At 45.9% G+C, this 27,875-nt stretch overlaps 1 protein-coding gene and 1 non-coding gene across 3 annotated transcripts; both read left to right on the top strand.

Annotated features, from left to right (window-relative positions):
- The first annotated feature begins 3,831 nt into the window (after positions 1-3,831).
- TRNAS-AGA lies at positions 3,832-3,913 on the top strand. Its single transcript has one exon. It is a non-coding gene; the product is annotated as a tRNA-Ser (tRNA).
- A 171-nt stretch (positions 3,914-4,084) lies between these two features.
- Positions 4,085-26,685, top strand: C2H8orf37 (chromosome 2 C8orf37 homolog). Of its 2 annotated transcripts, none has more exons than XM_034763327.1 (6): positions 4,085-4,269; positions 7,149-7,248; positions 10,304-10,374; positions 11,405-11,470; positions 20,929-21,024; positions 24,749-24,997. In XM_034763327.1, the coding sequence occupies exons 1-6, from the start codon at positions 4,145-4,147 to the stop codon at positions 24,825-24,827; spliced, it is 537 nt and encodes a 178-aa protein (XP_034619218.1). In that variant the 5' UTR covers positions 4,085-4,144; the 3' UTR covers positions 24,828-24,997. The 2 variants fall into 2 exon arrangements, with proteins under 2 accessions (XP_034619218.1, XP_034619217.1); XM_034763326.1 differs by lacking the exon at positions 24,749-24,997 and adding an exon at positions 25,232-26,685 and having other exon boundaries at positions 4,090-4,269.
- Positions 26,686-27,875: the final 1,190 nt, after the last annotated feature.

Raw genomic sequence — 27,875 nt, 5'->3', positions numbered from 1 at the left:
CTCCCCACCCTTCCAGTTATCTAACTGATGGACTCTCCCAATGTGACAATGCAGTTCTGGCGGAACCTAACTGAGAGTGCCAACTCAGGACAAATTGCTCAAACAGGGCAGTTACAGCCCAAGGCTGGGTTTTTTTCCACCTCGAAGGCAAACCAAACCAGCCAGACTAAGAGGACTTCAGTCTCACCCCACCGGCTAACCGCAAGTCTCACAAGCAATCTCCTTAGACACTCCAGTTTCCCAGTATTACCACTAGTGCCACTCGGTATGGGGACAAATGGTTATGAAAACCAATACCCAAGTAAAAGAAAAAGGTTCTCCTGATCCCAAAGGACCAAGCCCCAGACCCAGGTCAATATACAAATCAGATCTTACCCACAAATCACGCTGTTGCCAAGCCTTTAGAATCTAAAATCTAAAGGTTTATTCATAAAAGGAAAAAGATAGAGATGAGAGTTAGAATTGGTTAAATGGAATCAATTACATACAGTAATGGCAAAGTTCTTGGTTCAGGCTTGCAGCAGCAATAGAATAAACTGCAGGTTCAAATCAAGACTCTGGAATACATCCCCCGCTGGGATAGGTCCTCAGTCCTTTGTTCAAAGCTTCAGCTTGTAGCAAAGTTCCTCCAGAGGTATGAAGCAGGATTGAAGACAAGATGGAGATGAGGCATCAGCCTTATAAAGTCTTTTCCAGGTGTAAGAACACCTTTGTTCTTATTGTGGAAAATTACAGCAAAATGGAGTCTGGAGTCATATGGGCAAGTTCCTGCATACCTTTCTGAGTCTCAAGGCATATTTGCCTTCTCTCAATGGGTCCATTGTATAGCTGATGGTCCTTAATGGGCCATCAAGCAGGCTAGGCAGAGCTAACACCAGTTTGTCTGGGATGTCACCCAGCAGCATAGCATAAGTTTGAAATACAGACAGTATAGAGCCAATATTCATAACTTCAACTACAAAATTGATACACACATATAGACAGCATAATCATAACCAGTAAACCATAACCTTGTCTTAGACACCCCATTTGACCCCCTTTATACAAGATTTGGGTGCCACTACAGGACCTTGGTTGCAACAATGATCTATATTGTCCCAGATTATATCAATAACATCACACCCAGGATGGAATTTTCTCTTCCTTGTGGAATCCTTCATCTCTAGTGAGGCAGCACACCAGTACTCAGCAAGTTGGGTTTGGGACCCTAGCTGAGTTGAAGCTAAGTGGGGATTCTCAGGGTGAGCCTTTCACATGTCCTCTCCCTGCTTACTTTCCCAGAAAGCCCATTTCAGATTCCTCCACCACTGGTTGTCCTATCTTGGATTCCTACTAACAGCAGTATGTGGAATGAAGTGCCCATTCTCAGCCTGAAATACCAAAAGGCACATACCAGTTAAGCTGCTACAGATGGTAGCTGTAGCTCTATCCTATTTGGTAGAAGAAAGGATTCACCCAGAAGAAGGGAAAGCAACTCCCCAAGAAGGAAGGCCTCTCGTGCTCTTTTATTACTTCCCTCATCATGTTCCCATACCATACAGAGCTCCTGTTTTCCTCATATAAACCCAGGATTATTCAGTGTGGGTCTCTGGCCCCCTTTAGCGGCGTGTCAATGAAATGGAATTGACTGGCCTTCCATTTTGGCCTGCTCTTCTCCCAGCCAGCACAACTCTGCAGCTATCACACTCTTGCTGTCCTGCTCCCCTGGATCCCTATGCTACTGCAGCCTCCCCATCCCCAAAGCCGTGGTAGCCTGTAGGTAATTGTCCAGTCATGAGGGTAGAGAGAGCTGTGGCACTGGCAGCATCCCTGGTGGCAGGAGTCTGTTATGAAAAGTGATATTAACAAACATACAAGTATCACTATTCACAGCAGGCTTATTCAGCCCCGGCAAGCCTGGGGACAAATTAAACCCTGGATGGGGAGGTCGGGGGAGACAGTGGAGGGGTCAGAGCCTGAAGCCGTGTGGGTGGAGCCTGGGGTCTGCCACTGTGCATCCAGAGCCCAGGACTGGAGCCCGAAGCCCCACATCCAGAGCCAGCCTCCCGGTCACCCCAGGGCTGAAGCCCAAAGCCTGAGCCCTGGGAAGGTGGGGAACTCACCAGGTGCCTGCTCCTACAGCGTTGTGCCCCCGGTGTTTCCAGAGGGGGCCTGGAACCCACCGCTGGTGGCAGCCCCAGCAGTCAACACCAAGGCAGTGCATCCAAAAGCAAGAGAGAGGGGGAAGGGCTGCTGCTTTGCTCCCTCCCCCCTATCATAGCCCAGGAGGTTGTGGCCACAAGAAAAGCCCCTGGTGGACACAGTGGCCTCATTTGAGAAACGCTGGCCTAGGAGCCGGACATGCCAGCTGCTTCCGGGAGCCAGGGTTGTCAGGGAGCCTGCCTTAGCCCCGCCGACCGGGAGCCGCCTGAGGTAAGCGCTGTCTGGCTGGAGCCCACACCCTGAAACCCTCCGACACTCCAGCCCAAGCCCCCTTATGTACCCAAACTCCTTCCTGGAGCCTGCACCCCACACTGCACACACACACCCCCGCACCCCAACCCTAGCCCTGAGCCCCCTCCTGGACCCAAACTCCCTCCCAGAGCCCACACCCTCTCCCGCACCCCAAACACCTACCCCAGCCCTGAGCCCTCCTGCACTCCAAGTCCCTCATCACAAGCCCCACCCCAGAGCCCACACCCCCCGCCGGAACCACACCCCCTCCGGCACGCCAACCCCCTGCCTCAACCCTGAGCCCCGTACTCCGAACCCCTTGGCTCCGGCCTGGAGCCCACTCCTGTACCCCAAACCCCTCATCCCCAGCCCCACCCCAGAGCCCATATCCCCAGCCCTCACCCCGTCCAAGCCTGGAGCCCCCTCCGTCACCTTGAACCCCTCATTTCTGGCCCCACCCTGGAGCCTGCACCTGCAGCCGGAGCTTTCACCACCTCCCACACTCCAACCCCCTTCCCCATCCCATTGAAAGTGAGTGAGGGTGGGGAAGAGTGAGCGACAGAGGGAGGGAGGGGGGGGAAGGGGCCTCAGAGAAGGGGCGGTTCCTCGGGAAAGGAGTGGGGCTAGGGTGTTGGGATTTGTGGGATTAGAAAGTTGGTAACCCTAGATCCAGCTCTGCTGCCTGTCCAAATGTACCTCACTGGGCCCACTTTCCTTGTCCCCACATGCTTTAGCCAATGGCCATCGCCAGGGAAAGGGAGACCTGCAGTCCTCATACACCATTTTCCCCTCAATGAACTAGCCAGGAGACTGCCCGGCAAGGCCTACAACTTGCCACCTCCCAATGCTGTCTTGGATGGGGTGGATTTGGTGGTCCTGTCCCCCTTAGAGAGCATTGGATCCAGTGTGACAAGTGCACTTACGGAAAAAAAAAAACACGTTTGTATGCACAAATGGGGCTTGTGGGTGTAAAAATATGGGCATGACAGGTGCAGCTGCAAAAAGAAAAATACCTGTGTAGGTGCAAACAGCTTTGCAGGTGGCAAAAATGTACCTTTGATGGGCGCAGCTGCAAAAAAAAACTTTTGTGGGTGCAAGCAGCCTTGTGGGGGGGCAAGAAAGTGATTAGCTGCGAAGACAGGCTTTTGTGGGTCATGCCCATAGCTAATAATCTGGCAGTCATAGTGTTGAACCTGCAGGGACCACCGATTAACAAATAAATCAATGAAATAAATAACAATTACATTACAGACCATACACAATATAGTTCTTTTAAAGGCTTGCCCCAATGGAGCAAAGTGATCCAAGAACCAGAACAAATCCAGCCATTGCAGAAAGGCGCTGAGGTAAGTATTGACTATGCTTCTTATCGTGCTGCACCAGCCTCAATTGCTACAAGTAGTCGTGGCCGAGTGGTTAAGGCGATGGACTAGAAATCCATTGGGGTCTCCCCGCGCAGGTTCGAATCCTGCCGACTACGAGCCGAAAGTAATTTTTGGCGGGGGCCCCTGGAGCTTTCCGTGTTTGTGCGGGTAACGCGGCGGCGGTGCGGGGATGTTTTATTAGTTTGCAGGAGAGGAGGGGCGGCAGCCGTGCCCCCGACGCTCGAAGCCTTTCCGCGGAGGCGCGCCCAGCCCGTGCCCCCCCCCCACCGTGGCGCGCGTCCCCGCGGGCTCTTTGGCAACCGCCGACGGCGCGGCCCGGCCCGGCGATGGCGGAGGATCTGGACGCGCTGTTGGACGAAGTGGAGACCAAGTTCTGCCGCCTACAGGCGCAGGGGGCGGTCGGGAAGCGAGACCGCGGCGGAGGCGAGGAGGTGGCCGGGGAGAGGGACAGGTTAGCGGCGGGAGTGGGTGCGCCGCGCTCTGGGGTGCCCGGTGCGGCCTCCCGGACCCGCCGTGCAGGCCCAGGGCTCCGTCCCTGCCTTGGGCGTCGTGTGTGTCCCCTACAGCCTCCCCCGGCCCTGGGCGCCGCGCGTGCCCGCGGTCCCTAGGGCCTCCCCCCTCCCCGGGGCGCCGCGCGTGCCCGCGGTCCCTAGGGCCTCCCCCCTCCCCGGGGCGCCGCGCGTGCCTGTATCCCCTGCGGACTCCCCCTCCCCGCGGTGTTAAAAGTCCGGGCAACATCACAGTGGGGGACCGGGGCTCAGGCAGGCTCCCTGCTTGCCCTGGCTCCGTGCAGTTCCCGGAAGCTCTGTGCGCAGCCCCTGCCCCAAGAGCCGGCTCCGCAACTCCCATTGGCTGGCAACCGTAACCACTAGGACCTGCCGAGGCGACGTCTGTGGGCGCATGGGCAGCGTCCAGAGCCTCCTTGGCCATCCATGCACGTAGGGGTCGCAGGGACCTGGCAGCCGCTTCCTGGGAGCCTCGGTAAGTGCTGCCGGGACCCCACACCTCGTCCTGTACCCCAACCCTCTGCCCCAGCCTGGAGTCCCCTCCAGCAACCCAAATTCCATCCCAGAAGCCTGTATCCCCTCCCTCATCCCTGAGCCCCTTCCCACACCCAAACTCCCTCCTGGAGCCTGCACCCCAAACCCCTCATCCCTGGCCCCACCCCAAAGCCCATACCCCAGCTGGAACCCTCACCCTCCTGAAGCCGCCTCCTGCACCCCAAATCCCTCATCCCTGGCCCCACCCCAGAGCCTGCACCCACAACCAGAGCCCTCACCCCCCATGCACCCCACCCTCCTGCCCCAGCCCAGCAGTGTCTCCTGCACCCCGAACCCCTCATTTCTGCCCCCCCCGAGCCCACACTCCCAGCCCAGAACCCATACCTCCCCTCCACCCCGAGGCAGAAGAGGAAAGACAAGCTTCAATTTGTCTCTAAAAGTACCAGGACTAAAAATACTCCATTCCATGATTTTGCAAGTACTCTGGTGCCCTCCCTTAACACATAAGTTGGAGTGTGATGCTAACCACTAGTAAAGATAGTGGTATCTTATTTGGAAGTTGAACCAAAGGCTAAGGGTGTCACTCAAGGCCAGTGCATTGTGGTAAACGTATGTTATTTGATATACTTTATTGATTATTAATAGTGGACTAGCAAGATACCATACTTGGAAATTAATTAGCTTATAAACTGTACAAAAATCAGTGTCACCAAATTTTGATTAGTAAAATAAACAAACATTCTGTGCAGACATGAATATGAACTACAGCAGCACAATATTTATTAGCAGGATATGTAAAAAGTTCCCTATGCTATTGTTGTAATATACAGTGAAGTATGTACTGTCTACATGAAGTATGTTACCTGACTTTTAGTGGTTAAACACTAGCTTATTCTACAGTACGCAGAATGTTGAAATCGCTCATATCATTCCAAAAAAACCCAAGACTCAATGTTACTGAGTCTCAGTCTGTAACTAACTCATTCAGTTTCTTCAGAACAACATAGGCATTTTTAATCTCTCATCTCCACCATCCTTACGTCCCAAATTGACATTTAAACCAAGGATTGTCAGTTTGTGTTTGTTTCTGAGGCCTTGGCTACACTGGCGCTGTACAGCGCTGCAACTTGCTGCGCTCAGAGGTGTGAAAACGCCTCCCCCCCCCCCCCCCCCCCGCCCCCGCACGGCGCGAGTGTAATCAGAGCCTGCAGCGCTGCACGCTCACTCACAGTGCTGCAAGCACTGGAATACATACAGCGCCGCGAGAGAGCTGTGAATTCCCAAGTGTAGCCAAGGCCTCAGAGAGAGAGAGAGAGAGACAACCATTGGTGGTAAATGCCAACCTAGAGGCAACCATGGTGGAAATAAGAGATGTAAAAATGCATTAAATCCTTTTCTCTGATTGATCATTTGATCCTTATTTTTCTGTAATTGCTAAACTGCAATGTTGTAATTGATAATTTAAGCCCTTAAATAGAAATATTCACAAATCTAAGCAGATTTTCAGTGGGTTTAATGTTAGATTCTTATTACTGTATTCTATATTTCCTGAAATACAGTACCATAACTACTCTGAACTATTCTTTGCTTTTTCCATCTCAATTTATACTCTTAAGGAACTTTCATATTGTAGGTTTTGTCAACCCATTACAATAATTAGGTTTTAAACCCATTATTTAGCATTTGTGTACCATGCAGGTTCAAAGTTTTGTAGTTGTATTTTTTAATTTGTGTTGATTTAGAGCCAAATTCAGACATGATTTAAACAGTCACAGATCCGTGTCTTCAACAGCAAGTTGAACTGGTTTACACAAGGTATGAATTTAGCATTGAATGTTAAGGGATTGTCTCAAATATATATATATATATATATATATATATATATATAAGAAAGGACATTCAGTGAACACCAAAGCTGTCATTAATGGTTCCATATGTAGCTATATGTATGTATTATACTATAAACATGTCTATAAAATCATGCAGTGTTGTGTACCAAAATTTTGAAACACAAATTAAACTTGTACTTCAGAAATTACTGTATTTTGATCTGTCTGAAAAGAGTCAGGAATCATAAGCAGATAGACTTATGTACTCAACATTGCATTGACAATTTAGTAGTATGTGCAAATGTTCAGGCTGATCTCTAATTTTCTTCTGCTCTTATGCCACTAACATTTTATGCCTTAGATACTAAAGATATGTTAGAGGGGAAATAGCTGAATGTTTTTTAAATGTTTCTTGAAACTAGGTAGGTATGGTTGAAACGCTTGAAACAAGTTTAACTGCTCATTTTACACAATGATGGATTTTCCTCTACATTTTTCAGATCAGCTAAAATACTAACAAAGGCTGTCGTCGATGAAGAGGACATAGATGACATAATTAAAGATATCATTGATGAAAGCAGCTTTTCCAAAAAACCTGTGGTGAGTAGAATTCTGAAAAATGCATGAAGAGGTTCAGTCAGAAAATTTTCAGAAAAGGGAATTTTGGGGAGGTTTTTGTTTGTTTGTTTTTTAATTGTGAGAGAGTAGGTGGGTGTAGTGAACTTGGGAGCTCAGGATATGTGAACCGAGTGGAGGTTCAGAGAGTCCAAGAACCAGACTCTCTCCCTCAGTAAGTGGTGCAGCATGGACAAGAAATTATGGAAGCTATGGCCCAGATCCAGAAAGGGATTTAGGCATTGTGGTGCCTAACTTTTAGGCATCTAGAAAGTCACAGGATCAACACTGCAATTCACAAAGCCTGAGTTAGGTACCTTGGCTCCCTAAACAATGACTGTGGAGATCACAGAAGCCAGCATGATAGTTTGGGAGCTGGCAATGCTAGCCCATGGGAAATTCTAAGGAGAGGTGTGTGTCCTAAACCATACGGCTCTGGCAGAGACAGGTACCTATCATAGAGTATCAGGGTTGGAAGGGACCTCAGGAGGTCATCTAGTCCAACCCCCTGCTCAAAACAATCCGCAACTCCCCCCCCGCCCCGATCCCTAAATGGCCCCCCTAAAGGATTGAGCTCACAACTCTGGGTTTAGCAGGCCAGTGCGCAAACCATTGAGCTATCCCTCCTATCTCTGTTAGCAACCCATGATCAGCAACTCACCTCCTGGAGTCAAGTAACTTAGGGGTCCTAAGTAGGAATAAATTCCACAGAAAATGATGGAAAGAGGAGAATATGATGATGTTTATAATTTTTAGCACAGAGGTTAGAGCACTTGCCTGGGATGTGAGAAATCCAGGTTCAATTCCCCCCCTTTGCCAAAGGGGGGAGAAAGGATTTTAACAGGCATCTCCAACCTACCACGAAAATGCTCTAACTACTGAGTTATGCGATATTCTGGTGTGTGGCTCCCAGTCTTTCCTGTTGACGCTGTTCTATGTAGTAGTAAAAGAGTCATTGGAGCAGGGGAACTGGACCTTGGTCTCCCACCTCCCAGATGAGTGCCCTAACCACCAGGCTACACAGTCTTTCTCTCTCTCTTTCTTTCTTTCTTTCTTTCTTTAGCAGGAGAGATTGAGGGAGCCCTGACACATTGCCTAGGCTGGGATACCCAGGGTTGTGAGGCACCTAGCTACCACCTGCCTTATCTATGCCTGCCATGGTAATCCCCAACTCCTCCAGCCGGAGGCCACACAAGCACTCCCCTCTAGGCCTTACAGGCCCCACTGTTACTCTACAGGTTAGTGATAGATGCAGTCCAACCTTTGAGCCCTCCAGGCGTCTCCCTAGTGTCCAGCCCCTGGTCCACTGGTATTTTCAGTATTCACAGATTCGCTGCTTCCAAAGAAACAGTACTCACCAGCGTACCAGTTCTATATCATAGCACCTCTCCACTCAACACATAGCCTTTCAATATACTTGATTTCACTACAAATATGAGTTTATTTAACAAAGCACAGATTCAAGTAATAGCAAGTAGTATTGGAAACAAATGTTTACATATAAAATAAAGTTATAATGCATTCTTGAGCCTAGACTTAATTACCAAGATACTCTCATGTCTTGTAGAGTTTGGCTCACCCAAAATCCTTGCAGCGCTTTTTATCCAGTTTAGCTGTAATACTCTTTTCATGAGACAAGTATGCGGTCAGCTTGGCTCCTGTATGAAGGATTCCATGTGTTCCCCCTCACACACACACACCCCCGCCCCGCGCAAGATATACAAGTCCCATCGTTTGTCTTTATTCCTAGACAGGGCACTTCCCTGCTCATTGTTTCATCTTGTGAATTTCCTTTCTTGTAAATTTCACAATCTCTTATTTTGCCTGTGGCTCAATATGCAAATAGGCCTACATTGTGAGCCATACAATACACAAATGACCCGCCCAGGGTGATAGGTGTCTGCTGCCTCCTGTCTGAAAGGAAAATTTTTGAGGTGTTTCACGTACTGGTGACCATCCTTAACTCCAAGACCTTAACAACACAAATTTTAGAATAGATATATAACTCCTTAAATATTATCCGCACATACTTTTTGCAGTGATGACAGTGACCAGTGGGATACTGGCTCTTGGTAGAGACCTCACATGCCACCCTTTGGTGAACTGTTATGCTTATATCCAACCCAGAGGATCCCTGTAGAACCCTATGCACCCCCCCGTGCTTCTGCCATTTGGCACCAAGAAGTCCTTGGGTCACAAGGCCAGTATCAGAATATCCCATAACTCAGTGAATAAACTTTATATGAGCTGCTATCAGGGAAAACTTCTGAAATTCCAATTAAATGGTCTTGTACTTTCCAATTTCTTTTTCTGTCAATACTTGTCTAAATAGAAGCTTTCTCTTCTTCAGTTTACCTCCTTTCACCATTTTATTAACTGATGTTGCAGTCTGGTGTGTTAGTATTTCATGGAAGCATTGTCTGATGGTTAGCGCACAGAACTGGGAATCAGAGTTAAATTCCTAGCTAAGCTATGCATTTACTGTATGACTTTGGGCAAGTCACCTAGACTTCGATTTTTAAGTGTCTACTAATTTTCAGTGCCACACTTGAGACATCTAGGATGTGCTTAAAAAAAAAGGGGGGGGGGTGGGCTGAGCACTCACAATTCCAGTTGGATAGATTTGAAAGATGTACATTTTGAGTTTAAGTTATTTGATTACTATCCCGGGCCAGATCATTATTCTCTCCTGCCCCACAATACCCAAATAGATTTGTATGGAGAGGGGCGGAATCTGCTGCCTCCATTGCATGGGCTTCTCACGGAGCCCTCTGCAGAGTGGGGGAATCTGCATTTGGGGAGGAAATTGGATGAGTATAGGTGTTTTATGAGCCTGGTTCCCTATCCACCAATGGGGGTATCTGCTAAAATTGTGATGCTTTTTGAGAAGAGCCAAATCACGGTGATGGGCAACTTGCAGTTTTTCTACCCTCATTCCAGCTTCCATCAGAGAGGTTTCTGGCCCTTGCTGCTTAAGCAAAATTGAATAGCTGTGTATGTTGCTGTAATGCTGCCTGGTTCTGTCTCTGTTTTGAAATAGAAACTGAAATCCAAATCTGCAAGTCCCACATCTGAAAGAAATAGTGCTTCCATTCAGGCTCATGGTAAAAGGTACGTGAAGAATGCTGAACTGAATACACTAGTGTGCAAATTCTATAATCAGTCTAGTAATGTATACTATTTAAACTATGATGACACTGAATTACAAAGGAACTAAGTATTTAGGGGAGCTTTCATAGGAGAAAGGACAAATAATTCAGCATTTTGACAGTTTTCTGACTCCAAAGAGCAAAGTAAGTTTTTCATTCATTTAATAGATTCCAAGGCCAGAAGAGACCATTGTGATAATCTGATCTGACCTCCTGTATAACATGGGCCATAGAACCTCCCCCAACATGATTCCTTCTGAATGTTTAAAAAAATCCAATCTTGATTTTAAAATTGCCCCGATGGAGAAACCATCACAATCTTGGTAAATTGTTCCAATGGTTAATTACCATTAAAAACTTACACCTTGTTTCCATTCTGAATTTGTCTAGCTTCAGCTTCCAGCCATTGGATCTTGTTATACCTTTGTCTGCTAGATTGAAGAGCTCATTATCAAATATCTGTTCCCCATGTAGGTACTTGTATCCTGTGATCAAATCTCCCCTGAGGCTTCTCTTTGTTAAGATAAACAGATTCAGCTCCTCGAGTCTATCCTTATAAGGCATGTTGTCTAATGCTAAATTAAAGTACTAAAGATTACTCCAGTTGTAAATAATGTTCTGCCACATGAAAAAGCATTAACAGTTCAAAATTAATGTTCTGTTTTACTTTTCTGTGTTTATTTTAAGTCCCTATACTATTTGGTGAACATGTTGCACATAGTAGAGTGTTTCTGTGACTCTTGCTTATGCACATGTTGAAAAACTTTTAACTCCTTATATGCTCCTGGATGTTCAGCATAAGTCCAATAAAGTAACACTTATTTTACAAATACTGTGCCTTGCCATTCTAATTAAAGTGATGGACTTGCTGAAAAGGTACACATGCTCATTGGAGCAGGACAAACTAGGTCAAATCAGTGTAGGTTATTATTATGCTACTTTTCCCAAATGACTTTAACTAATTTTACTATTTCTCTGTTGAATTCATGTAGCTGTTGTCCAGTGTATCTTGGTGGAAGCTCTACACCACGTGGTATAGGAACAAATATTTCACAGAGGTAGGAAATCTGAAAGATACTGCCCATTTGCATTATTACAATCTTATGTACAGTTTCTGTTGAGAGTTTAAATAAGTGGGTTAAACTTGCCTTACCGAAACATGTAAGAGATTTTGATAACTTGAGTTACATGTGGTTTATTTCATGAGTGTGTTTTAGAGACCTCTTGAGAGCTTATCTGCTCAGTATTGACACTAAAGATTCTATGGCCCTTTTTATAAAAGTAGGGTGTCCTGGCTCTTATGATTTCACCATTTCATTAGTTCTGCAGTCATAGTTATCCAGCCTAGGCCAGACTTGGATTTTTAATTAAAAAAAAAAAATCAATTAAAGTTTCATGGCCATCTTTAGACATTTTAAGGAAGGAAAAAGCATGCAAGGCAACCTTTTTCCTTTGCAGGTAACATTTAAAAAAATAAAATAACCCATCAACTTACAGCAAGTCACAAAAAATTTCAGCCTAAAGGGAATTTTCTTCTAAATCGTGTTTTTAAAGTGCTTATAACAAACAGCGTCTTCACAACCAGAATTATGGGCCAGATCTTGACTCCTATGCTAAGGATTTGCACAGGGATTTTATGTGGGAGACTGAGGCCTTGGCTACACTTGAGAGTTACAGCGCAATAAAGCCTCCCCCAGCGCTGTAACTCACTCCCCGTCCACACTGGGAAGGCACTTACAGCGCTGTATCTCCGTGGCTACAGCGCTGCAGGTACTCCACCTCCCCGAGAGGATTAACAGCTGGTGTGGAGTGGCTGAGACGCTGGTGCTCCAGTGTAAACGGGGAGTTACCTTATTATGCAGTGATTGACCTCCGGAAACACCCCATAATCCTTTTAAGTGAAGGTTCCTCTCTTTGTTTTGTTGTGAACTCCGGGGCTCCGGGAGCTGCTTATCAAAAAAACAAACACAGCTACTGTTTGCTGTGAATGAGTAGAGGCAGGCAGGGGGGCTCCCTTTGGAACGCCCACAACTAATGTTTGCTTGAAGAGAGAGACGGCGCGCGGGGGGGGGGGGTCCATTTCAAGCTGCTGCTTATCTGGTCTTTGAGGAAAAAAACAAACAGCTGCTGTTTGCTTTCAGCAAGTGAGAGAGGGTGGAGGAGGGACGGAGGTCGGAACTTGCAAGGCAGGGTGCTGACACAGTGTCGGCACTCCAAAAATCCACTCTCTCCCCCCGCACACTTCCTGTCACACTCCACCCCACTCCACCCCTTTTGAAAAGCACATTACGGCCACTTGAACGCTGGGATAGCTGCCCATAATGCACCACTCCCAATGCCGCTGCAAATGTGGCCACGACAGTGCACTGGCAGCTGTCAGGGTGGGCAGACGGCAGCGCTTTCCCTACTCAGCTGTACGAAGACTGGTTTAACTCACAGCGCTGTACAGCTGCAAGTGTAGCCAAGGCCTCCATCTTTCCCTGTAAAGCCACTTTGGTGCACACTAGCTTCAGTTGTGTATGTGACCTTTACACCCCTTACCTCAAAAGGCAGTTTTGTTTAGTGGACCTACTTAGTTGTGGTTACACAAGCTATGCAGCCACTCAAACTTGCTTAGAAAGAGGAATTGTGGAGTATTGCTCCTTAGGCCTTGGCTACACTCGGGAATTCACTGCACTGCCGCGGCAGCACGGTGAAGTGTGAGTGTAGTCGCGCCGCCAGCGCTGCGAGAGCTCTCTCACAGCACTCTATGTACTCCGCCTCTCCGAGGGGAGTAGCTTGCAGCGCTGCAAGTGAGCGTGCAGCGCTGCAGGCTCTGATCACACTGGCACTTTACAGCGCTGCACTCGCTGCGCTCGGGGGGGGGGGGGGGGGGCGTTTTCACAACCCTGAGCGCAGCAAGTTGCAGCGCTGTACAGCGCCAGTGTAGCCAAGTCTTAGTGTGCAGGGGAAGCAGTCTTCCTCAGTGGCCTTTTCCAGGGTGACCTGTAGCAGTTGAGCTGCTTTTGAGCCCTCTGCAGCATATTATCCTACTGCACTGCACTAGCATAGCTCTACAATCTAAGGGTATGTCTACACTACGGGATTAATCCGAATTTAGATAATTCGGATTTGAGATACAGGTTGTATAAAGTCGAAATGAGTGCGGCCACACTAGCACAGTAATTCGGTGGTGTGCGTCCAAGTACCGGGGCTAGCGTCGATTTCTGCACCGTTGCACTGTGGGTAGCAAATCCATAGCTATCCCATAGTTCCCGCAGTCTCCCGCGCCCATTGGGATTGTGGGTTAAGATCCGAGTGCCTGATGGGACAAAAAACATCGTCGCAGGTGGTTCTGGGTACAGTCTCACTTCCTCCCTCCCTCCCTGCATGAAAGCAACGGACGGCAGACAACCATTTTCGCGCCTTTTTTCTTGGGTGGGTGAACACTGCAGACTCCATACCACGGCAAGCATGGAGCCCGCTGAGGTCAAGACAGCACTCATGAATATTGCAAACACCTCGCGCGTTCTCGTGGAGTTTATGCTCAGCCAGGACCAGAAAAACGAGGAGAGGAGGCAGCGGCGGCGGCAGCATGATGAGGACATGGACACAGACACGGATACAGAATTCAGTGAAACCACAGGCCCCGGTGCTTTGGAGATCATGTTGTTAATGGGGCAGATTCTATCCATGGAACGCCGATTCTGGGCCCGGGAAACAAGCACAGACTGGTGGGACCGCATAGTGTTGCAGGTCTGGGACGATTCCCAGTGGCTGCGGAACTTTCGCATGCGTAAGGGCACTTTCATGGAACTTTGTGACTTGCTATCCCCTGCCCTGAAACGCCAGAATACCAAGATGAGAGCAGCCCTCACAGTTGAGAAGCGCGTGGCGATAGCCCTGTGGAAGCTTGCAACGCCAGACAGCTACCGGTCAGTCGGGAATCAATTTGGAGTGGGCAAATCTACTGTGGGGGCTGCTGTGATGCAAGTAGCCAAAGCAATCACTCAGGTGCTGCTACGAAAGTTAGTGACTCTGGGAAATGTGCAGGCTATAGTGGATGGTTTTGCTGCAATGGGATTCCCTAACTGTGGTGGGGCAATAGACGGAACCCATATCCCTATCTTGGCACCGGAGCACCAAGCCACCGAGTACATAAACCGCAAGGGGTACTTTTCAATGGTGCTGCAAGCACTTGTGGATCACAAGGGACGTTTCACCAACATCAACGCGGGCTGGGCGGGAAGGGTTCATGACGCTCGCGTCTTCAGGAACACTACTCTGTTTAAAGGGCTGCAGCAAGGGACTTACTTTCCGGACCAGAAAATAACCGTTGGGGATGTTGAAATGCCCATAGTTATTCTTGGGGACCCAGCCTACCCCTTAATGCCATGGCTTATGAAGCCATACACAGGCAGCCTGGACAGGAGTCAGGAGCTGTTTAACTACAGGCTAAGCAAGTGCAGAATGGTGGTAGAATGTGCATTTGGCCGTTTAAAAGGCCGCTGGCGTTCATTATTGACTCGCTCTGACCTCAGCCAAAGAAATCTCCCCATTGTTATTTCTGCTTGCTGTGTGCTCCACAATCTCTGTGAAAGTAAGGGGGAGACCTTTATGGCGGGGTGGGAGGCTGAGGCAAATCGCCTGGCTGCTGATTACGCGCAGCCAGACACCAGGGCGATTAGAAGATCACACCATGAAGCGCTGTGCATCAGAGAAGCTTTGAAAACCAGTTTCATGGCTGGCCAGGCTACCGTGTGAAATATCTGTTTGTTTCTCCTTCATGAATACCCTCCCCCTTTACTGACTGATTTTCTGTAAGGAACCCACCCTGCCCCTTCCCCCAGCTTTCTTTCAAACCAAATAAAGTCACTATCATTTAAAAATAATTTATTCTTTATTAATAGATTAGAAAAAGAGGGAGGGAACCCGGGTGGTATTTGGGAGGAGGATTGCTGGGAAGGAAAAAGCCACAAAGAAAAGGTTAAAAAAATGACAGCCTTTTGCTTGGGCTGTCTACTGGGGTGGAATGGGAAGGTGTACGGAGCCTCCCCCCCCGCGTTCTTACACGTCTGGGTGAGGAGGATACGGAACATGGGGAGGGGGGAGGGTGGAACAGGGGCTGAAGCGGCAGTCTGTTTTCCAGCAGCCGTTCCTGAACCTCCACCAGACGCCGGAGCAGCCCCAGCGTTGCATCCTTCATCCTCTGGTCTTCCTGCCGCCATCTCTCATCTCGATCGTCCCTCCTCTCCTCACGTTGGTCCCTCCTCTCCTCACGTTGGTCCCTCCTGTCCTCACGTTCACTGACTTCTTTCCTATACTTTGAAACTGTTTCCTTCCACTCATTCAGATGAGCTCTGTCACTCCTGCTGGATTGCATAATTTCAGAAAACATGTCCTCCCGCGTCTTCTTCTTACGACGCCTTATCTGTGATAACCTTCGGGATGGAGGAGGGAGGCTTGAGGAATTTGCAGCTGCTGTAGGGAGGGGAAAAAAGAGAGAATTGTTTTAAAAGCTACATTTTGCAGAACAATGCTTATACTCTTTCACGGTGACCAACACTGTTCACATTACATAGCACATGTGATTTCTGTGCAAGGTCGCATTTTGCCTCTTAATGCTGAGTGCCTGTGGCTTTGCTGCTAGAGATCAATCACAGGTCTGGGCAACAGAATTCGGCTTGCATGCGGCCATGGTAAGCTTCAGCGCCGTCCGTGCTTTCCAACATACCAAGCATAGCTTGTAGAGTGCTGCAGAAGCCTGGCCAATCTCAGCCAGTTGGGGGGGGGGCAGTGTGGTGGTGCTTGTCTGGGCCCCTTCAGGCAAGTAGAGTGCTGCGGTTTTTCTGTTAACATTCAGCAGCACCAGAAAACAAACTAACCCTGCAGGAAGATCCCTGCAGGCACCAAACTACCCGCCCCCCCGCCGCCGACCCCCCCCCCCCTCCCCATGAATTCTCTGGGATGATCACAGTACCCTCCCCCCACCGCGTGGCTGGTAACAGGGAAGATCTCTGCTAGCCAAACGCGAAAAACTAACTGCAGGGAAGGATTTATTTTCCGCCACAGGCAAACAGCCCAGTAGGAACGGCCACCTCTGTCCCCTTAATTAAGTTCCCGTATTTCAACCAGGTTACCAGGAGTGATATCACTCTCCTGAGGATTACACAACAAGATAAAGAACGGATGTTGCTTGAATGCCAGCAAACACCGGGACCATACGCTGCCAGGCTTTGTCAGGCAATGATTCCAGATTACTTGCTGCAAGCATGGCGTGGTCAAGTGTCCTACCATGGAGGAGGGAATAAGGATGCACTGCCCAGAAACCTTCTGGCAAGGCTTTCGGAGTACCTCCAGGAGAGCTTCATGGAGATGTCCCTGGAGGATTTCCGCTCCATCCCCATTCACGTTAACAGACTTTTCCAGTAGCTACAGACTTTTCCAGTAGCTGAACTGACCGCGAATGCAAAGTCAGGCAAAGTAATCATTAAAAACTGTTTGCTTTTAAAACAAGTTTTATATTTTAAAAGGTAAACTCACCTGAGGTCCCTTCCATGGGGTCAGAGTCTTGGGTACTGGCTTGGGAGGCTTGGGAGGGTACTTCAGTCAGGGTGATAAAAAGATCCTGGCTGTTGGGGAGAATGGAGTGCTGTGTGCTCTCTGCAAGCTCATCCTCCTCCTCCTCTACCCCCTCGGCAGAATCCTCAGGCGTCGAGACTATCCCCGACCCAGAATCCACGAACAAAGGTGGGGTAGTGGTGGCAGCCCCCCCTAGAATTGCATGCAGCTCGGCGTAGTAGCGGCATGTCCGTGGCTCTGACCCGGAGCGACCATTTGCCTCCTTTGTTTTTTGATAGGCTTGTCTGAGCTCCTTGACCTTCACGCGGCACTGCTCAGAGTCCCTATTGTGGCCTCTCTCCATCATGCCCTTGGAAATTTTTTCAAAAGTTTTTGCATTTCGTCTTTTAGAACGAAGTTCTGCAAGCACTGAATCCTCTCCCCATACAGCGATCAGATCCAGTACCTCCCTCACGGTCCATGCTGGTGCTCTTTTTCGATTATCAGCCTGCATGGTTACCTGTGCTGATGAGGTATCTGTGGTCACCTGTGCTCTCCACGCTGGGCAAACAGGAAATGAAGTTCAAATGTTCGCGGGGCTTTTCCTGTCTACCTGGCCAGTGCATCCGAGTTCGGATTGCTGTCCAGAGCGGTCACAATGATGCACTGTGGGATAGCTCCCGGAGGCCAATACCATCGAATTGCGGCCACACTAACCCTAATTCGAATTGCTAAAATCGATTTTGGCGCTACTCCGCTCGTTGGGGTGGAGTACAGAAATCGATTTAAAGGGCCCTTTACATCGAATTAAATGGCGTCGTTGTGTGGACGGTTACAGGGTTAATTCGAATTAAAGCTGATAAATCCGAATTAAAGTCGTAGTGTAGACCAGGCCTAATAGCCTAAATGTAGGCTTCCGTATTTTTCATCAGGAAAAATTGGTAATCTAGCCCAAGGGTTCTCAAGCTTAATTGCACCGCGATCCCCTTCTGACAACAAAAATTATTACAAGACCCCAGGAGTGGGGGACTGAAGCCTGAGTCTGCCCGAGTCCCACTGCCCTAGGCAGGGGGGCCAAAGCTGAACCACAAGGGCTTCAGCCCTGAGGGGGCTGTAACCTGAGCCCTGCTGTCCAGGGCTGAAGCCAAAGCCTGAGCCCTGCTACCCACGGCTGAAGCCCTTGGGCTTTGGCCCCAGGCAGTGGGACTCAGTCTTCGACTTTGGCCCCAGACCCCAGCAAGTCTAACACCAGCCCTGGCAATCCCAATAAAAAGGGGTCACAACCCACAGCTTGAGAACCACTGATCTAGCCTAAAAATCATTGTGAAAAAACAAGCTTTTAAAATACCAGCATTCTCCAATATTAAATAATTTACCTAATACTTCAGTTTAAGTGTATTACTATCCATTTTCCCCCGGGGTTTTAAAACTATCTTCAGATTAGTTGTCAAATGTAAAACCGCTTTGCTAACTACACCTCTACCCCGATACAACACGACCCGATATAACACAAATTCAGATATAATGCGGTAAAGCAGCGCTCCGGGGGGGCGGGGCTGCGCACTCCGGTTGATCAAAGCAAGTTTGATATAATGCGGTTTCACCTATAACACAGTAAGATTTTTTGGCTCCTGAGGACAGCGTTATATCGAGGTAGAGGTGTACTCAGTTTCTTAATGTGTTTTTTGTTATTTAAAATAGAGCAGTATGTTAACAAACTCCTTTATATTAAGTCCTGATCCTGCAGTTCTTATGTGAATAGTCCTAAAAGCCCCAACTTGGTAAGGTATTTAAACACATGTGGACCTTTAAGCACAGGAGTAGTCCCACTGGAAGTTACACATATAGGCCATCCTGTTGAGGCCAGTAGAACTGCTCATACAAGTGAGGGTTTGCAGGATCAGGCTGGTAGTGGAAACAGTATATGGTATAAAAATATATAGAGAAAGCCTTAGAACGTGCAGAGGAAAGATCCAACTGTAAGGACATGCATTCACGATGAAACATAGGAATCTTACAAGGGCTTAGGTTACTGGTGAGTACATCAGTGGGGAGTGAAGGGAAATAAAACTGAAGACCAAATAGAAAACCACTGGCATATGACTTTTTAATATATGGATTTCTCTTCAAAAAGCTACAATTATTACTTTTTGTCTTCTAAATGTTATAGTTAGAACTGACAGCACTGCCTTGAGTTAGGGTTGCCTAAAACTTTCCATTATAAGACCCTGTTTTTGGTTGTGAAGCTAACTGTTTAGACTGAAGTTTTCCATGCTGAATGTCTGCCTCAGGCTGATTTTTTTGTTTTTGTTTTGTTTTGGGGTTTTTTTGTTTTTGTTTTTACGTTTAGAAAAATTAGTTTAGCCATTTCTGAGAACAAGGGAAAATAACTTTTTTTAAATATTTTTCAGAACAAGTTCACCATTTTGTTGAGCTCTAATGCCTCCATAATTCAGAGCAGGATCTCAAAATGTTTCTGGGGGTGGGGGGAATGGTCCCGGTGGGGTCAGAAAGATACCTTTGCTGCCCCTGTAAACATGCACCCAAATCTGCCAGGCACCACAACTGAGATCAGGGAGCCTCTCTCCTGTGCTCTTATTGCTCCCCTGCTGGTGCCCAGGCAGTGTGGAAGAGGAGTCAGCCTGTTTCGAGTGCTGAGGAATGAGAAGCAGAGGGAAGAGCCGGGGATAAGAAATGGGGGAATGGGGACCCTGCTCCAGGGAGGGGAACAGGGGCAGATGGAGATAGAAATAGCACCCCTGGGAGAGGAAGACATGGTTGGGGACTGGGATAGAAAAGTCTCCTCCAGAACCTGGAGCAGAAACCAGGAATCTGAATTCCCTACAGACTTCTGCTGCTAGCCAACATGTGTGAAGCCTGCTGACAAAGTATGTATCTCATCCTCCTCTTGTGGCTGTCCTGCAGATAACCACCTAAAACTATTACTGTCACCAGTTAGTTATTCTGTCAGCTCAAGTGAGAGTGCTCTGTGCTGTGTGTCTAAAGATTCCAACCGTGGAGATCAGTATGGGTGGAATTTGTTTGTTCAGTTTGCTTTAAAAAACCCAGTAAATTACATGCAAAAAACTATGTTAAGAGAACGTTATGGTTGTCAAGTCAAGCATTTATTTATTTCTATTCCCATTCAGTGTATAGTCCCATACCTTATTTACTGTGTACCATCCAAATCTGCACTGAATACAGAATTATTAATTCCTTTACAGACTTTTTTAGACACTTAGCACCATTGCATCTGAATGCTTCACAAACATCAATCTTTACAACACCCTTGTGAGGGGAGGTGGTGGTATTCTCATTTTTACAGATGGGGAACTGAGGCACAGAGAGATTAATACCAACATTATCAGAAGTGTCTGCCAATTTTAAGTGCCCAACTTGAGACACCTAGGGTCTGATTTTCCAGAGAAATTAGAATTGCATGGTACTTTGTATGTTTAAAGCACAGCTCCCATTTACATCAGTTGTAGCTCTGAGTGCTCAGCACTTCTGCAGATTAGGCACCCAGAAAATGAGGAACTCACAGTAGCCACCTGTGAAATTTTTGATTTTAAGGGATATACTCAGCATCACAGAGGAACCCTCTGGCAAAGGCGGGCATAGAATCCAAGGAAGCATTTTGCTTCCTTAGCCATGAGACCATCCCTTCTCTTCCTACAATCCCGTGCCTCATTCACTACACATCTTCCACCTTCACCCTCCAAATGAGGCAGGAGTTGAGACAATAGCCTACATAAACTATATTAACCTAGTTAGTTCCCAGCGCACCATCCAGCTGGTGCACTGAATGTGGCAGTGGAAAGTATGGTATGGGCTCATGTAATTAAAGCATGTAGAATGCCTATGCATGAGAGGGCACCTTAGTTCTGGCATTTTGTAACTTTTGAGGACTTGATTTTGAAATCTTAATGTATCTTTGTAATAAATCACTGATGTTTGATTATTTTACTTTGAACAGATCATGTGATCAGCTACGTTGTACTGCCTGTGACTTCAATGTGTCTCATTACAATGACTACCAATGGGATAAGTCATGTGATTATCTCTTTTTCAGGTATGCCTCAGGTAGACTTGAAATTTAGTATTTGGGGGGGTAATATGCTTATCAAAAATGTACATTTTAATAGATAAAGAGCCATATTTATTGCTGGCATAATCAGGTGCTGTTCCTTGTAAATAGTGTCACTTTCACTAGTGATGAATTTGGCCTCTTGTGTTCTACTGCAGTATGTCTCATTTATGAATAAAGTAAAAATATGACTGTCCTTATGTATATTTGCCACCATGTTTTGGGTGACAGACTTATTGCTTCTGTCAGTTTTTTTTCTCTCCACTGTTAAGTACTGTGCTCATGCTATGTATATAAGCTGTTCAGTGAGACTTAAGCAGTTTAAAAGCCTTTGTTTTAAAAATGCAGAAGTTTGACTAAATGCAAGGCTTTCCATGGGAAAAAACCTTGGACCAATTACTTTCAAAATATTTTTGTTGTTGTTGTTAAATTGTGGTATTTCTCCCTCTCCCCCACCACAATGGGGATTTGAAGTCCCTGAATTTATCCTTTAGCCACTTTGACTTCTAATTTCTCTAAAACCTTTCCTAGGTTGGATTGTAATTACAAATAAGAGGTTTATTCCTGATTTATACAGGGAATTTAAATACAGTGCATTCCATTTATTTTGATAAAATCTGTTTTGATCAAAAGTTTGTTCTCTTAAAATACATTGATCGGGTTAATTGGATGTTCAGATTGTTTGTGCGAACACCAGGGGGTGTATTGTAGCTTGTAAAGAACACTAACACCTTATAAATAATAACACATTAGTAAGTCATCTTATTATTAATAGTCTCTTCCTTGTTCTCTCTCTGATCCTAAGAATTGACAGAGAGACCCTTGTTTTTTTTATTAATACAAATTATTAAAAATACTCTGCACTGATAAGTTTTTGATATGACTCTTTGGTAATTAGAGAGTTTCATGAACTAAAGGGCAGAATGTATATTATTTAATGTACAAGTTATTCTGTTCCTGAGATTTTGAATGAATAAAATAAAGAATCTAATCAAGTGAAAGGCATTGTTATCAACTATTTCTAATTTGATTAAAATGTGTAATCCTCAACATGATGTTCAGCAATTTAGGCTAACCTGGAATTAAGAAAGCAAATTAGGGGATTAAAAGTGAGAATGAACCAGTTACGTACCAAGCGGAATAGACAGAGGACAGATATACTTAGGGCATGTCTACACTACAGACTTAAGTTGACATATGTCAGGTTGACTTACAGTCACCACAGTAATTACTGCAGAGGCTGATGTCCACACTACCCTCCTTCTGTTGGCTTCCACCGACGGAAGAGGGATAGTGTGGGAGGCTGAAAGCCAGGACTCTCAGCTCCCTACTGGGAACCAGCTCCCCCACCCCACCCCCAGGCTTCTCGGCTCCCCACTCCTGGCTGGGAGCAAGGGACAGCCTCCTGGGCTTCTCGGCTCCCTAAGTAGGGGCCTCTGGGCAGCAGCCTGGCTGGAAGCTGGGGGCAGCCAGGCTCTAGCTACCTGGCTTTCTTGTCAATTTCACAAAACTGAAATTGACAAGAGAGCCAACAGCCCATATAAGTAAGGCAGTGTCTGACACTGCGTCGCCCTGACTACACCGCCATAAGCTACACCTCTCATGGAGGTGGAGTGATGATGTCAGTGTAGCAGAGCACTTACATCGGCGGGACAAAGCTGTAGTGTACATCATTAGGTCGACATAAACTGCCTCACATTGACCTAACTATGTAGCATAGACCAGGTCTCAGATATTTGATTACATTCACTTGCAAACACAACCAGCTGTCCAATTTTTTGAATATTAATATTAGACATGCCTGGTCTGTTAAACAACATGTCATAGATCTTGTAATAATGCTTACTCTGTAACATCACTCTGCTAAACAGAGAGCTCTGATGACAATAATCCTATGTAATGTCTCTTTAAACAAAAGCTCACTCTTGTAACGATTGTTTTGTTTCTCATATTTACATGGCATGGATTTGTAAACCTGTTAATCCTTCCTAAATAAATAGTGTAAAATTGAGATGTAAAGGATGGACAAGCAAGTGAGTAAATAAGCATCTACCCCACTGTTTTTAGTTCTCAAATTTCTATCTAAACATTTTTATTGTGCTCATCAGTGCAGTATTTGAACATCTATAAGGGCAGCAGATGAAGGATTAATGGAAAGTGCAGGCTAAATGTCAGTCATGGTTAAAACATTAAGTTTACACTTGCTTTTTGAAATAGTTATTTCAAAATAGATTGGTCCTTTGGCCTCTTCATTTGCATTGCTGGATGCTAGCGTAGAAGTAACTTGTGACTTGATGTTCTCCCTATTGTCTATCCGTCTGTATTATGAGATGTGATCCCTTTTGCTTTCTACCCTGCTCCTCCATCCCTATCCCTTTCACCACAGACCCCATAGTGATTAACTTGCATATGCTATTTCCTGACAGCAGAATGTCACTGTGCATATGGATTCATTTATGATACAAGTGAACCAGTTTAAGATACTTAGAATAGGATAGCTGATACTGTATGAATCTAAACTAAATGGATACTTATAACACACTTCAGATTCACTCTCTAGACCAGATTGACCCCTCCCTAAATTATTCCCAAGTAGGGGAGCTAATACTACATTAGTCTACTTGGTATTTCTTTCTGATTGATATTTTGGAGGATGGAGTTCCCTCCTCTGCAGAACTAACAGAGAACTAAGCCTAAAAAAACTTCAGGTTTCAATACACCTGCAAACAATAGTGACAGTACACTGAGATCTTTACTCAGGAAAGCATTCTATTCAAGACAGCACTTCAGCACATGCTTGAATCCCATTAAAGGTAATGAGACTTAAGTGCACACTTAATGTCTAGCATGTGTTTAAGTGGTTTTCTGAATCAAGGCCCAAAGCTTGTTTCATGACCTACTATCTGGCCTGAGTGCAGGAATGGCTGTTATTGCACTGTACTCTCCCTGTGGTTGCTGATCCCTAATCTCCTGTCTCCCTGCGGGTTGTATACTGCAGAGGAGGAAGAGCAAGCAAGATGCTCTGTCCCAGTCAGGATTATACATCATTCGTGTTTCTTGCAGATTTTTTTTTTTGGTGGGGGGAGGGAGGGAACCAGTGCTGCAGAGAGTGGCTGTCTCCCTTCCCCTCACCTCACCCTCGCTCCCTCCCCACCACAGACCTCAGTGTGCATAAACCACCCACGGAAGGGATCGACTTAACAAAATGTTCCTTTTCTTCCAACTGATGTCACTAAAAACAGTGTAACAGGAGGGGTTTGACCCAATAGTTTGCCTTCTTGAATTTTTATATGCTAGAACATTGTGTTGCTCTAGTAACAAAAAAGTTAGCCTGACCTGTATAAACTTCAGAGCAGCCCATGGCTGATTTAGCCTATAATTCATTATTAAATCAGAGATGCTATTGCATTATAACATCAGTACTTACCATGAAGGTGATTTAAAAACTGCATATAAAAAGGAGACTGGCCTGTTTAAATAACTTCATTCAGCATTGCTTGGGGACTTTATAGTTACTGTAGTCAAAGCTCCTACAATGACAGTCCATTAACTGACAGGGAACTGGTTCTGAGGACAACAATGCTGCATTTACTGGGGGGGCCTGTGTGCTTGTGGTCCTCCTTCAGGTAAGGAAGAGGATTTTCAGCAACTGCTCTGGCACCACAACCACTACACATTTTCTTAAATTGTATGTGATTTCTCACTTCAGATCTCATGATAGTAGAAGAAGGACGCGAGGAGGGGGAAAAACAGTCTTGAGAGCTTGTGGGTTGGAAGAAGATAAGTAGATGTAGGCAACAGAACCAGGAGCCCGTTGAGTAGCTGGAGAGGAGTAACACTGCTGTTCTCATTGGCAGTTTCCTGCATGCGTATAGACTGCCATAGAAGCAAGAGCTGTCCAGCAATCACATTGAAGTGTAATGCACCTAGCATGCTAAAAATGTGCGTAAAAAAAAAACAGATGTAATAAGGTGTCTTTATAAAGCTAGTCTGTTAGAGTGGTTTCAGCAGAATTGGTTTCAGCAGAATGCATGGGCTAAGATCTTTTCTCAGCTTCACACACAACTCCCGCTAAAGTCAGTCCCAGTGTACGCACATCCAATGTCAGAATTTGGACCCATAGTGCTAAGTGCTTATTTTATAGAAAAAAACTAACTCACGTGGTACTAAAGTGAACTTATTTGATTGACAGGAATAACATGCCTGAACTCAGTAAATTAAGAGCAAAGATGATAAAGAAGAAGGGATCACGGGCTTATGCTTGTCAGTGCAGTTGGAGATCCATTGATGAACTAACTGACCTCCGAACAGACCGGCAGCTTCGTTGGGTCTGTGGTAAACATGTAGAATGAAGTCTTCTCATGTTTGGTATGCGTTCCTGTGTGAAAACAGACTTTCAAGTCAAACTGACTTCCTTTTAGCATGCATTTCCCACTCCATTTTCTGAGAACAGAAAGGAAGCTGAACATGTTATCTAGAGCTAGATCGTGACACTGAATTCAAAACTGAACGTTTTTCCTCTCACTGTAACTGTCTCATGAATTAAGGGAATTCATAGAGGAAACAGTCAGTTTGGAGGCATTCTGTTCCCTAGAGTGCCAGCTACAGGTGACATTAGAAGTGTCAATGAGAAGTGGGGTTGAACAGCCCCTCCCCTAGTGCCAATGGAGGGAGAAGAAGCCAATGAAACCAAACGGAGCACGAAAAAAGGGAAGAGCAAGAGCCCCGAGCCAGCAGAAGTCTGTACAAGATCTGTGACTCCATGGAGTTGGGGAGCAGCCACGCCCTATGGCACTCTTTCAGAGATGGGTGGATATCCGCATGGGAATTAATGCTCCTCCTCCCACTCTGCCTGTAGCCTTATGCAGGGGTGGCAAGGTGTGCTGCCCAGGGAGTGAGTAGTACAGATCGAAATGGATGAGAACAAGACCAGCTGTCACCACACAGGGCTTCACTTTCCTTTACCCTCAAATCCCCAAGAGCTGCAGATTTTGGAGACTCCAATCCAAGCTCCTTAGTGCTCACTACTCTTTAGTTTCCTCAAAGCCCTTTGTCCAGAGTAAGACATTCCGTGGAGACTCTGAGGTTCACCACTTAGTTTCTTGGCCTGGTCTCTCCTCGCTCTTTTGTTTCACTGCAGGGAGGGGACAGTATGGCCCTGAATTATTTAACGATATTCAATAAGTTAAGATGGGGAAATATTAGCTCTGCAACAGTTAACAAAGATGCTCACATTTAAGAGTCAACAAGATATATCCCGACTGTCCTCGTGTTTGGGTTTTTCAGTTAAAAGCTTCATTTCAGAAATATTCCACCCCCCAAAAGTGTGACTTGCCCATTGCATTCCCCCTTAAAACAGCTCCCAGTATCATGTTAGTTGATGAGATGTTTTGATTTAATATTAATGTCATAGTAGCTAATAAGCCCTTGTTTTCTTCACTACCTCCATATTTAAAATATGCACAAGTATTATGTCTGGCTTGTTTTGTTTCAGCACTGGAAATTATCATATTGAAAAATGGACTATAGTTCAATTTCGGCAAAGGGGATGGGATCATTTCATACAGTGATGTAAAAGAAAATGGAATGAAAACACTGTACTGAAACTATTTTTACTATTCAATAAAATAGTATTCTAAGGATTAATTCAGAGTTACTTGATGTATGCAATTCCACCTATACAAAGTGATAACTGGTTTTTAAACACCTGTCATACTTTAATTACATCAGGAGAAATATGAGGAGCATTCTGCAGTAAGCAGATGAATGAAGTAACTCAAAAAGATTGGAAATTACTGTCATTAATTTCTTGGGAGGGTTGTAATTAAGAAATCCTCTTAACCAATCTTATAATAATTGTCATGAACCTAAAGTTCTGAATAGGTGGTTCTAATAAATGTAAATATTCCCTTATTAGCAAGGAGAATTTTCTTGGCTCTTCTGATGATGCTGTATAGTCATCTTCATCTAACTAAAGACAGTCTTTTCACATCCTTGGCCAAATTGTCTGTGGTATTTTGGTTGCAAGTAAAATTTGGTAAGTTTTCTGCTGGGTGGCCCTGCTGTAGATTTGATCATTCGGTCCTTAGAAAAATGTCCTAAGAAAACTCCTAATGAGTGTGTATCATCTGCAAGTTCACTGGTATTTCAAGGCAAAGTTCCAGCTTTTAGATAATACAGAACTGCAGGTTCCAGAAAATAGGCAAACCTAGAGATCAGTTGATGGACTAGTTCTGAAACAACTGTTAGAAAGACAACTCTGCTTACCTGACAACCCAATATGAAGAGCTTCACCATCCTCGGTTTGGATTTGTAAGGGGTAAGTATTCCTGGGTTTTCTTCGGATGAGCTGAGTGATTTACAGGCTCAGAGAATGCTAGGTGGGGTTGGGGTAAGAAGAAACCTACAATCAGGCCATGATTTATTGAAGAGTTTAGGAGAAGGAAACTACTTTCCATTCTTCCTCTAGAGGGAGTTCAGGTCAGCTCTGCATTTCAACAAGTGATGAGTTGCTTTGGTTTTGTTTGGCTAATTCAAAATGATTTTAGAGGAACTTCCCCTAAGTCTTTGTTACCTAGTATTTGGAAGGCACCTCTCCTATATGGAACCAAATATTCAAGACTTTTGTTTCTGATAATGATATGCAAGATACACAGCTATTAAGCTGACCTAGTAGTAATGCTCTGGGAGATGTGGGTTTGCTGACTGGTCTCTTGTTTTCAGATTCAGCAACACCTCGCAGGGACCTCGATGAGTGAAGCTAAGCCAGTAATGAGCAGGGAACTCCAGTCACTGCTTTCAGAGCTAGCAAGCAGAAACAAGGGAAAATGATGTGT

Source organism: Trachemys scripta, chromosome 2 (assembly GCF_013100865.1).
Source record: "Trachemys scripta elegans isolate TJP31775 chromosome 2, CAS_Tse_1.0, whole genome shotgun sequence".
In the NCBI taxonomy this organism is placed as follows: Eukaryota; Metazoa; Chordata; order Testudines; family Emydidae; genus Trachemys; species Trachemys scripta.
Note: the sequence above shows the minus strand (reverse complement) of the source record. Positions and strands in the feature narration are given on the sequence as shown.